Source organism: Sapajus apella, unplaced genomic scaffold, assembly GCF_009761245.1.
Source record: "Sapajus apella isolate SASKATOON/1434 unplaced genomic scaffold, GSC_monkey_1.0 scaffold95, whole genome shotgun sequence".
Lineage (NCBI taxonomy): Eukaryota > Metazoa > Chordata > Mammalia > Primates > Cebidae > Sapajus > Sapajus apella.
The window spans coordinates 58,924-72,421 of NW_022437035.1; the positions used below are offsets into that span (position 1 = coordinate 58,924).

The 13,498-nt window shown below is 52.6% G+C and overlaps 1 long non-coding RNA gene and 2 gene segments (V, D, J or C); 2 read left to right on the forward strand and 1 right to left on the reverse strand.

Moving 5' to 3' along the window:
- The first annotated feature begins 2,641 nt into the window (after window positions 1–2,641).
- On the forward strand, window positions 2,642–3,678 carry LOC116535513. The segment is given in 2 exon segments: window positions 2,642–2,702; window positions 3,200–3,678. Coding segments are annotated over 2 exon segments (363 nt in total).
- An 833-nt stretch (window positions 3,679–4,511) lies between these two features.
- Window positions 4,512–12,310, reverse strand: LOC116535515. 2 transcript variants are annotated; one of them, XR_004262233.1, is made up of 4 exons: window positions 11,976–12,310; window positions 10,711–10,904; window positions 9,146–9,265; window positions 4,512–5,046 (listed from the first exon to the last, which is right to left on the reverse strand). It is a non-coding gene; the product is annotated as an uncharacterized LOC116535515 (long non-coding RNA). The 2 variants fall into 2 exon arrangements; XR_004262232.1 differs by lacking the exons at window positions 4,512–5,046; window positions 9,146–9,265 and having other exon boundaries at window positions 10,625–10,904.
- On the forward strand, window positions 9,751–10,615 carry LOC116535510. The segment is given in 2 exon segments: window positions 9,751–9,922; window positions 10,212–10,615. Coding segments are annotated over 2 exon segments (435 nt in total).
- Window positions 12,311–13,498: the final 1,188 nt, after the last annotated feature.

The window sequence follows — 13,498 nt, forward strand, 5'->3', positions numbered from 1 at the left end:
CCGCTGGGCTCGGCTAAACCCACCTGAGCCTCCTCTGTTTCTGGGGAGGCTCAGGTGGGTTTAGCATCATCCTGGAGGCCCCTATATGTGCTAAGCATTCGCCAAAAACCTGATTAATTACCTGGCAATTTCCTGTCACCACACCTGACTATGCATGACTCACCCCAAATTACCCATTTGTTAGAATAGCACAATGAACCTACACTGGCTTGAATCTGGAACCTCTTGGATTTGCCACCATCCTTTCAGATCCTCACATGCACTAGACACTTCCCATGGGGGCCTGACTCCACTGTTTCCCACGCAGCTCCAGGAACTCACTCCTACTTTAACCCTGACTACAGTTCCAGAGACACCTCCCAATGAAGGTGTCCACAGGCTCGTATTCTAACACGACCTCCTTGTCATTTTCTGCCTAAATCTTTTTAATTATCTGCATAACATTTACAACTGTAGAGTTCTTTGCCTATTGTTATTTTATTAACTGAATGATTTGTGTCAATTATTTTCCTAATTGTCAAAAATGCTTTATTGCCACAAGAACACACACATGAAAAATAGGCACATAGCTAAGGGCATATTTCCTCCTGCAATAATACCCACCACTACCATGAACACACTGGGGTCTCTAACTTTCTACTCCACGATCCCTGTAACATTGGTTTTCTTTCCATCCTTGCTGTTGTAAGATGTCAGGGTGGCGGCTGCAGCTCCAGCTATCACACCCGCATTCAAGAGGAAAAGGGCCACACAAATCTGTTGTATTCCTTCCCTTCACGACAACAAAAACTCCCTAAGAAGAACCTCCCCCACTGAATCTCACATCCCATTGACCAGTCCTGGGCCACACGGTCAATTCCGGCTGAAAAGAAGCTGGGAATCACAGGCAGCAGTCTTTTCGGTGAACATACAAGACAATGCTCAGGTAGAAGGTGGCACGTAGTATCTGCTGGGTCTGCAAACCCGGTGTTTACTGAATGGCCAAACCAACATGATGAGCAACTCACTTCAAGAAGGCTGTGTCTTTTTCCTGCTGAATTCCCAGCAGGAAACGTGTCCCAGACCAGAGTGCATCTGGATAAACATTCACTCTTTTGTCTCTGATGGTAGTGTAGCAGCCACCACAACACATTGTCCCTGCATCCACAGCGGGCACCAGTAAGAGCCAGTCCCTAAGTCCTGTGACCCGCATCTTGCGTCCCAAGCCCTTGTATCTCCCCCATAATACCCACAACCCAGAGACAGGTGCAGGCAACCGCAGGTGGACCTGCCTTCTCCTCTGTCAAATAGTCATGTTCATATTTTCATGTGTAAGCTGAGACCCTTGTACAGTCAAGGACAACACAGATAAGAGAAATTCCTCCCCTGAGGTCAGCAGTCCACAGATCAGGGAATCAGGGACCTGGGCAGCAGATTCTGAATCCACACCTGAGCCAAGAAGGCCCCTGAGTCTCCAGCTGCCACAGGGGGAAGCAGAGAGTCACCTGGCAAAGCCACCTGGGGAGGGGGTGGGCCTAGGTGACAAGGAGAAGCTGACATGCAGGGAGGGTCAATGACCAACACCTGACACCCAGAGGGAAAGATGGCATTTTTCTACAGCATCATCCTTAACACGAAGGTACACGTTCTCCAGGCTTTGTGTTTCTCAGCTCCATCTCTCGCCGATGTTACATATTTGACACAGGTGCAGATACTTTGCTTCCCCCCACACCCATTGGGCCATTCTTCTGTGCCACAATGCTGTCACCGCCACAAAGTTCGCCTTTGCTTTTGTCTTTCGTCTCCCTCCTGTTTCTTCTGAGAGCCCACTCATTCTGCTAGACAGCAAAGACCTCTTTCAGAGCCTAAGCTGTACCTGACCCTGACCACACACTGAAGATACTGAGGCACAGCCCCTGTGCCCTGCCCCAGGAACTCACAGCCAAAACCGGGAACTCATAGCATCTGCTGGACCTTGCAACACTCCGCGTGCACATGACAAGGGTGGCATTTGATTCTGGGAACCACCACTCGGTAGCAACAGCAGGTCTCTACACATGTGTAAGCCTCATGGTGTCACCAGTAGAGTGGGGTCACAGGGTCACTGCATTGCCCTCCAGAGGGGAAGCTAGAACTACACCTAATATCTAGACACTGCCACGAAACATTTAAGGACAGGACACTCCCGGAGTCCTTAAATACTCACATTACTCCTGAGCCAGGAACCAACAGAGGGAGGACCTGAGGTCCCAGGATAATCCCTCAGTTGCTATTTGACTCTCTGGCCACCTCCAGGCAAGATAAGAAATGACCACATGGGCATGACATCAGATTCCCTGGAAAATGCACCCAGAATTCCCCTCAGGGCTCTGCAGGGCCAGGCCAGCTTAGAATTGAGGCCAGGCCACAGCCTACAGCAGGGATGTCAGCCTAGACTATGGGACCAGCCAGAGAAAGAAAATCCTGTGGGCTGAGGGCGGGTCTTACTGAGCCACCCCAACCTCTCTATGTTCCTTGGTGCTGAGCCCTTCTCTGGAAACCACAGAGCTCCTCCAGCAGCTGCCCCTGACTCTGCTGATTTGCATTATAGGCTGCTGTCTCCAGCAAGGGGATAAGAGAGGCCTGCGAGGAACCTGCCCAGCCTGGCTTCAGAAGCAGCATCTGGGACATGTCAGCTATGGCCTGGACCCCTCTCCTCCTTGGCCTCCTCGCTCACTGCACAGGTGCTGCCCCCAGGGTCTCAGCCAGCTGCCCACCCCCTGGCTTCTGGGTCCAGCCTGGCCCTGACTCTGAGCTCAGCAGGGCCCTGCCTGTGGTGGGCAGGATGCTTATGACCTGCTGCAGGGGGATGGGCTGGTGGGTCTGAAATGCCCCCAACACACTATCCTCACTGGCTTGTGTGAGCCTGACAGGCTGCACCTGCCATGAGAAAGGGGGAATGCAGACAGAACTTTCCTGTAGACTGTGGCATCCTGGCCTTACTCCTGAGCTGGCCCAGCCATGCAGTGCTCTGAGGGGAATTTTGCCTTCCATTCTCCCATTTGTTCAAAGTCCGCATCCTCGTACCATGCACATGAACCACTGGGGCTGAGATCAATGGGATGGAGTGAACTGAGGGCTCACTGAGTATCAGGAGCTGATTCCAAGTACAAAAGGTGAGGAAATGCCTTAGAACTTGGTTTTTCATTCTCAAGCCCACCTGTCTTTTCTCTCCTTGCAGGTTCTGTGGCTTCCTATGAGCTGACTCAGCCACCTTCAGCGTCAGTGTCCCCAGGACAGACAGCCAGTATCACCTGCTCTGGAGATGAATTGGGGGATAAATATGCTTACTGGTACCAGCAGAAGCCAGGCCAGGCCCCTGTGCTGGTCATCTATCAAGATAGCAAGCGGCCCTCAGGGATCCCTGAGCGATTCTCTGGCTCCAACTCGGGGAACACGGCCACCCTGACCATCAGCAGGGCTGAGGCCAGGGATGAGGCTGACTATTACTGTGCTACATATCATGGCAGTGGGAGCAGCTGGCAGTGACTCACAGTGACACGGACAGATGGAGACACGGGACAGAAACCTCTGCCTTAACGTGATGTCACTCTTAGCCGCCCTCTAAGCGATGACCGTGACCTTCACTTCAACTGACTCTGCCTGTTTCTCCTGCAGCCCAAGCAAGAGGAAATTTGCATCAGATTTTTATTTTTATCGTGATTTACACACACACACACACACACACACACACACACACACACACACACACACACAATCAGTTCAAGCCCTAACATCTTACCACTTGAAATCCAAGCCTCTGCAGAGTCCAGCGCACAGGGTTCAGAGGATGGAAAATGTCTCTAGACATTTCCTGCATTGGTGACCAACAGCTTTTCCCCTCCCTTTCAACCCAGAGTCTGGCAGGTGCGCCCCCTACAGGCAACTGAAAGAGCCCACGGGGAGAAGTGCTCTCCTTAGGGACCCGGAGAATTTGGGCTGAGGATTTTCCCTCCCCTAGCTTGCTGGACCCAAAAGATGTTTTCGTTATAGGTCCAGGGTTTCTGTGGTCCTCCTTTCTCTCTCCTCCCCAAGTGACCTTAGGATTTCCACTTTCCTTCGCAGCCCCTTTCTGTCTCTGTCTAGTGCACTTTGCAGATTCTGTGCTCCCAGGTCCTACCTCAGTAGGATTTCAAGGAAAGCAGTGCTGGTACCCACATGGAATCCTGGACAGCTGGCCCAGGACCAGAGGCACAGGCAGCAGTGTGGGTCCCCACAGAGCTGCATGGTGGGTGCCAGGTAGACTGGAGGAATGAGGAACCACTCCCCTGAGTGTCTTCAGTCCCAGGTGAACCAGGGAGGAGTCGGCAGGCTGGGCTCAACCCACCAGGGCCTCCCTTATCCCTGTCTCAGCATCATCATCCTAGAATTTTCTGTATATGCTAAGCAACCACCAAAGAGCCTGACTAATTACCTGGACATTTCCCCTCGTCACACCTAACTACACATGACTCCTGCCCCAAATTACTCATGTATTAAAATAGCTAAATGAGCCTCCACTGGCTTGAATCCGGGACCCCTTTCAGGTTTGCCAAGTCCTCTGGGATCCTCACACATGCCAGACTCTTCCCACAGGGGCTTGACTCCGCTGTTCCCCACACAGCTCCTGAGACTCATTCCTTCTTTCAGTCCTGACAGCAGTTCCAGAGACACCTTGCAATTTAGGTGTCTCCAGCCTGTTATTATAACGCAGACTGCCTGTCATTTTCTGCCTACACCTTTTTCATTGTCTGCATAGCGTTTACAACTGTTGGATTCTTTGCCTATCATTATTTTATTAATTGATTGATTGGTGTTCATTATTTTTCTACTTGATCAGGAATACATTTATACCACAAGAGCACACATATGAAAAACAGAGGCACAAAGAGCTAAGGGTGTATTTCTCCCTGCATTAATACCTGCCACTTCCACGAAGACACCGTGTCTTTCTCATTCTCTATTCCACCAGCCTTATGATGTTGGTGATGTTTTCATCCTTGCTGATACAAGACCTCAGGGTGGCTGCTCCAGCTCCAGCTATCACACCTGTATTTAAGAGGAAAAGACCCTCATGAATCCAATGGTTTTCTTTTCTTTACAAGAGCAAAACTTTCCTAAGAAGCACCTCACCCGTTGACTCTCACATTCTACTGACCAGGCCTGAGCCACATGGTCAATCCCTGCTGAGAAGGACCTGGGAAACGCAGGTGCCTGTTATTCCGTGAATATAGAGCCCAAAGTGCAGGTAGAAGGTGGCAGGGGTCTTCTGGGTCTGTAAACCCAGTGTTTACTGAATGGCTAAATCAAAATGATGAGCAATTCACTTCAAGAAGGCTGTGTCTTGTTCCTGCTGAATTCCCGCATGGAATGTGTCCCTGAGCCCAGACTGACCTTGACTCTGAGCTCAGCAGGGCCCTGCCTGTGGTGGGCAGGATGCTCATGACCTTGCTGTGTGTGAGGGACTGGCGGGGCTGAAACCTACCCCCAACACTGCACTGTGCTCTGCTCACTGGCTTGTGTGAGTCTGACAGACTGCACTTGCCAGGAGAAAGGGAGTGTTTTTTCATTGATTCAAAGTCTCCATCCTCCTGCCATGCTCATGGACCACCGGGGTGAGAATGATGGGAGGGGGTGAAATGAGGGCCCCTGGAGTCTCTGAAGCTGACTACAGGTGCAAAACATAAGGGTGTCTCCTGGAACTGAGTTTTTGTCCGCAAGCCCACCTTCCTTTCCTCTCTTTGCAGGCTTCATGGCCTCCTATGAGCTGACTCAGCCAACCTCAGCGTCAGTGTCCCTGGGACAGACAGACAGAATCACCAGCTCTGGAGATAAACTGGGGGATACAATATGCTTCCTGGTACTAGCAGAAGCCAGGCCAGGCCCCCCTGCTGGTCATCTGTTGGGATAGCAAGCGGCCCTCAGGGATCCCTGAGCAATTCTCTAGCTCCAACTCAAGGAACACGGCCACCCTGACCATCAGCAGGACCCAGGCTGCAGAGGAGGCTATCACTGTGCCACAGCCCATGGCAGTGGGAACAGCTGGCCGTGACTCACAGTGACACAGATGGGGACACGGGACAGTAACCTCTGCCCCAGCCTGGCTGTTACTCTCAGGCTGCCCTCTGTGCCATGACCGTGACCTTCATTGCAACCGACTGTCGCTGTGTCTCTTGTAGCCCAAGCAACAGGAGAATCGTGTCAGATTTTCATCTGCATTGTGGTTTTCACAAATAATTCATTTGAAGTCCAACATCTTGCCACTTGAAATCCAAGCCTCTGCAGACGGTGCACAGGTTCAGGGTATGGAAAGTATCTCTAGAGAGCTTGGTTCCTGCACTGGGAACCAACAGTCTTTCCCCTCGCTTTGAACCCAGAGTGTGACAGGCACGCCCCCTACAGGCTGCTGGAAGAGCCGACAGGGAGACGCCCTTTACGAAGGGACCCTGAGAATTTGAGCTGAGGATTTTCCCATGCCCTCCCCTGGCAGGCTGGTCCCAGGACACTAAGAAGACTTATTGTTACAGGTCCAGGGCCTTTCTCGTCTTCCTTTTCTCTCTCCTTCCCAAGGGACCTTGGAATTGTTCCTCCCCTTCTCAGCCCCTTCCCTTCTGTGTCAAATGCACTTTGCAGATTCTGTGCTCCCAGGTCCTAGATCTGTAGAATTTCAGGGAAAGCGGTGCTGGTCACCCACATGGAAACCCAGATAGTGGGGCCAGGACCAGAGGCACAGGCAGAAGTGTGGGTCCCCACAGAGCTGCATGGTGAGCACCAGGATGAGGTAAGAAACCAGGAATCACTCACCTGAGTGTCTTCAGCTCCAGATGAACTAGGAAGGGGTCAGCGGGTTGGGCTCAACCAACCAGGGCCTCCCCCATCACTGCCCAGCAGCAGCATCCAGGAGGCCCCTATATGTGCTCATCAGCTGCCAACAACCTGATTAATTACCTGGAAATTTCCCCTCACCACACCTGACTACACATGACTCCTGCTCCCAAATTACTAATTTATTTAAATAGCGCAATAAGCCTAAATGGTTTGAATCCGAGACCCCTTTCAGGTTTGCCGCTGTCCTCTCAGATCCTCACACACACCGGACTGTTTCCACAGGGGCCTGACTCCGCTGTTCCCTGCACAGCTCCCAGGGCTCATTTTCTCTTTCATTCCTGACACAAGTTGCAGAGACACCTCCCCATGAAGGTGTCCCCAGGCTCTTATTATAATACAAACTGCCTGTTATTTTCTGCCTGCATTTTTTTCATTATCCCCATAGCACTTACAACTATAGGAATCTTTGCCTATTATTATTTTTATTTTTATTTTTTATTTTTTATTTATTTATTTTTTTTTTTTTGAGACGGAGTTTCACTCATGTTACCCAGGCTGGAGTGCAATGGCGCGATCTCGGCTCACCGCAACCTCCGCCTCCTGGGTTCAGGCAATTCTCCTGCCTCAGCCTCCTGAGTAGCTGGGACTACAGGCACATGCCACCATGCCCAGCTAATGTTTTGTATTTTTAGTAGAGACGGGGTTTCACCATGTTGACCAGGATGGTCTCGATCTCTTGACCTCGTGATCCACCCGCCTCGGCCTCCCAAAGTGCTGGGATTACAGGCTTGAGCCACCGCGCCCGGCCTTATTATTTTTATTAATTGATTGATTTGTGTTAATGATTTACTTAATTGGTCACGAATGCTTTTTTATCACAAAAGCACACATAAAAAAAACAGAGGCACAAACAGCTAAGGGCGTATTTCTCCCTGCAATAACACCCACCACTTCCACGAAGACACCAGGATCTTTTTCACTTTCTGTTCCACCATCCCTGTGATGTCGGCCTTGTTTTCATCCTTGTTGATGTAAGACCTCAGAGTGGCTGCTACAGCTCCAGGTATCACTCCCATATCCAAGGGGAAAAGGGCCTCATGAATCCAGTGGTTTCTTTCCTTCACAAGAGCAAAGCTTTCCTAAGAAGAACCTCACCCATTGACCTCGCATCTCACTAATCAGGCCTGAGCCACACCATCAATCCCAGATGAGCAGAACCTGGGAATCACAGGCGCCGGTCTTTTCAGTGAATGTAGAAGATAATGGTCAGGTGGAAGGTGGCAGAGACTGTCTGCTGCATCTGCAAACCCAGTTTTACTGCGTGGTCAAACCAGCACGATGACTAACTCACTTCAAGAAGGCTGTGTCTCGTTCCTGCTGAATTCCCAACATGGAATGTGTCCCAGACCAGAGTGGGTCTGGATAAACATTTGTTGGGCTGATGTTCTTCTGCCTGACTCTGGTGCAGGAGTCACCACTGTTCGTTGGCCCTGCATCCACATCAGGCACCAATAAAAGCCAGTCCTTGAGTCCTGTGATCCCCACCCTCTGTGCCAAGCCCCGGCATTACCCCCATAACCACCCACCACCCAGAGACCTATGCAGGCAGCCTCAGGTAGACCTGACTCCTCTTATTCCAAATATTCATGTTCCTGTTGTCATGGGTAACCTGCACCCCTTGCACCTGGTTTTGAGGCAGGCATGGGTCACACAGAGAAGAGAAAAACTTCTTCCACTGGAGCCAGCAGTTCACAGATCAGGGAATCAGGGACCTGAACAGCAGATTCTGAGGATACAGCTAGACCCAGGAGGCCCTGGCCTCCAGCAGCCAGTGTGGAGCAGCCACCAGAGGAAGGAGCAGAGTTACCTGGCAAAGCCACCTGGAGATGGGGTGGACCTGGGTGACAAGGAGATGCTGACATGCAGGGAGGGTCAGTGACCGCCACCCGAGATTTAGAAAGGTGTCGTTTTCTATAGCATCGCCCTTAACATCCAGGTACGGATTCTCCAGGCTTTGTCTTCTCAGCTCTGTCTCTTGCCAATGCTGCATGTTTGACCCAGGTGCAGACACTTTGCTCTCCCACACACTGGCCCACTCTTCTGTGCTAAAATGCGTCATTACCACTGAGGCCGTCCTCCCCTGTGGGCACATGTGTTTCATCTCCTTCCTGTTTGCTCTGAGAGCCCCGCATTCTGCTGCACAGCAAAGATTTCTCTCAGCATCTAAGCTGTACCACGACCACACACCGGCGATACTGGGGCACAGCACCTCTGCTCTACCCCAGGAGAGCAAAGTTCATAGCCAAGGCCAGGAACTTACAGTATCTGCTGGGTCTTTCAGCAGTCCATGTGCACATGACACGGGTGACGTTTGATTCTGGGAACCACCACTCAGAAGCAACAGCAGATCCCTGCACATGTGCAAGCCTCATGGTGTCACCTGTAGAGTAGGGTCACAGGGTCACGGCATTGGGTTGAAAAATGCCCTCCAGAGGGGGAGCTACAACTGCACCTAACGTCTGGACTTTGCCACAAAATATTTAAGGACAGGACACCCCCGGAATCCTAAATTACCCAAGTCACTCTGAGCCAGTATCCAACAGAGGAAGGACCTTAGGTTCCAGAATAATCCCTCAGTCGCCATTGTAAGTCCCTGGTCACCTCCATGCAGGACAAGGAATGACCACATGGGCAGGGCATCAGAGTCCCTGGAACATGCACATAGAATTCCTCGCAAAGCTCTGCATGGCCAGATCAGCTCAGGAGTGAAGCCGGAACACAACCTACAGTGGTGATGTCAGCCCCGACGATGGGGCCAGCAGGAGAAGGAGAATTCTGTGTGCTGGGGGTGGGTAAGCAGGGGTCACCCCTCCTCCTTCTGTGTCCCTTAGGGCTGAGCCCTTCTGTAGAAACCACAGAGCTCCTCCAGCAGCTGCCCCTGACTCTGCTGATTTGCATCACGGGCCGCTCTCTCAGCAAGGGGATAAGAGAGGCCTGGGAGGAACCTGCCCAGCCTGGGCCTCAGGAAGCAGCATCGGGGGAGCCTCAGCCATGGCCTGGACCCCTCTCCTCCTCGGCCTCCTTGCCCACTTTACAGGTGCTGCCCCCAGGGTCCCAGCCACCAGCCCGGCCCCAGGGCTCTGGGTCCAGCATGGCCCAAATCTGAGCTCAGCAGGGCCCTGCCTGTGGTGGGTAGGATACTCATGACCTGCTGCAGGGGGAGGGGCTGGTGAGCTGAAATCTCCCCATGCTGTGCTCCTGTGCTCACACTGCCCTAAGAGCTCTTTCGTGCCTGGAGCCGTGTTCAGGCAAGGCATGTGGGAAGATTTTCTTGGAGCTCAGCTTCTCAGTTGCAAGACTTTTCTCTCCCCGTTTTTCTCCTGTAGGCTCCATGTCCTCCTATGAGCTGACTCAGCCACGCTCAGTGTCAGTGTCCCCAGGACAGACAGCCAGTATCACCTGCTCTGGAGATAAACTGGGGGATAAATATGCTTACTGGTACCAGCAGAAGCCAGGCCAGGCCCCTGTGCTGGTCATCTATCAAGATAGCAAGCGGCCCTCAGGGATCCCTGAGCGATTCTCTGGCTCCAACTCGGGGAACACGGCCACCCTGACCATCAGCGGGACCCAGGCTGTGGATGAGGCTGACTATTACTGTCAGGTACCACACAGCAGCACTGCACACAGTGACACAGGAAGATGTGGAAGTGAGACAGAAACCTGCCGTCTCAGCCTGGCTCACAAGGCCCTGCACACAGCACACACAGGCTGGTAGACACAGGGAAGGGAAGGCCTTGAATCAAGTCTTGATTAGTAAATATTTATTGGATAAGTGAGCAATTTACCTAGGTGAGAACTGTGAGCTCTGTTGAGCAGACCACTTACCTGGATAACTGGCTTTCAGGAACTTCCTGAAGCAATGAGTAACATTCTTTATCATTTACACCCTCATCCTCCGGGGAAAGAGTGTCCTGGAACCAGCAGTTACGTTGACACAATTGGTCTCAGTCCTCAGCACAAACATTCATTGTGGGGGCGGGGGGAAGTGATAACGGAGGAGAAAGGAGTTTGTTCAATCCCTAGACACAAACAAATCCATGAGCGGGGATGAGGGATGAGAGGTATGGGCTCAGCTGGCCCAGTCCCACAGGGGTCATTCCTCTTGTGATGGAAATGACCACATGAGGGTCCCCCAAGCGGTGCTGGGGGTCAGTCCAGATGGAGGGAACTGGCCAACCAGGGCTCCCTCCTGCTTGGGCTGGGCCAAGGTCAGAGGGATGGAAGTCTGCACCCACCCTGGTCCAGTCCTTCCCAGCAGCATCTCCAGGTTCCGCCTCCCTCTACTGGGGCTTCCCCTCCACTCCCGAGCACCCTCATTGCTTCCTCATCTCCTGCCTCCTCCCTGCCCCCAGGCTCTGCCGGTGCCCACCCTGGCTCCTCCCCCTGATCCATTTCCAGGCTCTGCAGAGCAGCCCTGGCCCAGAGACTCGAGCAGAAGCTTCCATCCCACCAGCTGCAGAACCTTCCCTAAAGAACCAGGCCAGTCCCTGTGTCTCATATTTGTAGAGATCCCAACCACCCTCAGAGGTGCTGGGAGGGCTCTCTGACCCTAGCTGGGAAACCAGACCACATGAGCCAGGCTGTTGGGCATGTGGCCTTCAAGCTGGCCAGGCCCCACGTGGCTGCATCTCCCTGGCCAACTCCAACATCCGGGCTGGGAGTCTGGTATCCCAGGTTCCAGTTCCCATGGGCCATTCACTCCCACTAGGTTTGCTTCTAAACCCCCTGGGCCTCAGCTTCCTAGTCTTCCTACTGGAAGCAGCAACAGGCATTTTCCAGGGCTGCAGTGAGAGCCCTGGAACTCTCTCTGAGCCTCTGTTTTCTCATCAGTAGCAGGAGCTAGAAGACTCCCTGCCAGTCGGCCAGTCCATGGTATCTACAGAGGGAGCAGGAACCTCCCCTATTCCCTGGAGGAGAGCTGGGGTGGAGGCTGCAACCCAGGATCATCAGAGGAGCTGAGGTCTTCAAGGCTCCTAGGGACTCCTTAAGGGGGGATCAGAGTGGCTTCGGGGGTCTTATTGCTCAGTCCAGACAGAAGATGTTTCCAGTTGGGGAAGATGACTTCAGGGACAACAAGGACAGAGATTCACTTCTCGGGACACCGGTGGTTGATGTGCCTGGAGTGCTTCCCACACCAGCAGGGGAGAGAGTCCTGGAGAGAGGAAGTTCTAGGTGTCACCTCGATTTGAGGCCTCAGGGCCTGTATCAGGGGCAGGTGATGTCACAGTGAGTTGATGCTCCGCAACCCCTTCCCTAGGAGGTGGCAGAGGGAAGAGCAGGTGGTCATCTGGGGTGTGAGTGAGTTCAACCCTGAGGGTCTTCCCAAGCCGGAGGTCCCTGGGTGTAGAGGAAAGAGATTCTGGTCAGACAGGCCTGGTGTTGAATCCTGGTCCGTTTATTCATTTGGTCAAGAAATATTCATGGAGGACCCACTATGTTCCAGGTGCCAAGCCAGGTGACTGGGACACACTGTTGAGTGGGACAGTTGGCCCCTTCACTGCTAGAGGTTTGATATTCTCAAGCCAGGACTCAGGGCTCTGCAATTGTGTGTCAAGTGTATAGCCCCTGTGTGCATGTCTCCAGAGACTGGTTTCCTGGAGTTCCAAGTGATAGCCATCACTCACCTTGAACACAAAAGTTAAAGGAGCATCCAAAAATGTGGTGACCAGATAAATAATGCAATATTTTCAAAAATAGAAATTAATGCCCAAAAAACCCACAATGAACAACATTTCAGGATCTGACCCACTCACCTCAGTGGTTTCCCTCTTAGTCCTACCCACAGTCCCACAGGAGAGTGGGCACCCACGGAGATGCAAAACCAGAGTCAGGCCCCTGCACCCTCTTCTGCCCCGCCACCAGAGCCCTCCCCTGGGTCTCCGCCTCCCTCTTCTGAAGAGCTCCGGCCGGGTCCTGCTCCTCTACTGCTGGTCTCTGCTGCCCCCTACTGGACTCTTCCCTTACAGCTGCTCTCCAGGCAGCTGGTAGACGTTAAAGAACAGAAACCTCCCAAAATTCCACCCTCCAATTCCAGGCTGGCTCCACCCCATGTCCAAAAAGGCTGGTTCTCCCAGGTTTCTGGCTGCTATTAGTAAAATCCCAGGACACAGTCTTCACACCAAGTTGCTGTGTGTCTCAGGCAAGAAACTATCCCTCTCTGAACCTCTGTTTCCACATCAGTAGAAGGAGCTAGAAGACTACCCTGCCAGGTTGGCGAGTCCAGTCTGTGACATCTACAAAGGGAGCAGGAATCTCTCCCATTTCCTGGAGGAGAGCTGGGGTGGAGGCTGCGACCCAGGACCACCAGAGGAGCTAGGGTCTTTGGGCTTCCTGGGGACTCCTCAGAGGGGGATCACAAGCTGCGGAGCCAGCTTCTAACTCTGAAGACTTAGAGGTCCAGAACCTCTGTCACATCCCCAGCCAATACTTTGTCATCCTGTGCCTCAGACTCCCCCAGATCCCAGCAGTGAGAAGCTCAAGATGAGACAAGAAAGACCAGCCAGCTGCAATTTAGGGATGATGGCGAGTGGGGAGGTGGGGACCCCTGGGTCTGGGAGAGAGAAGTCTACAGTGCCTGCAGATGGAGTTTCTGGGATCTGGGGGGTGGAGACTG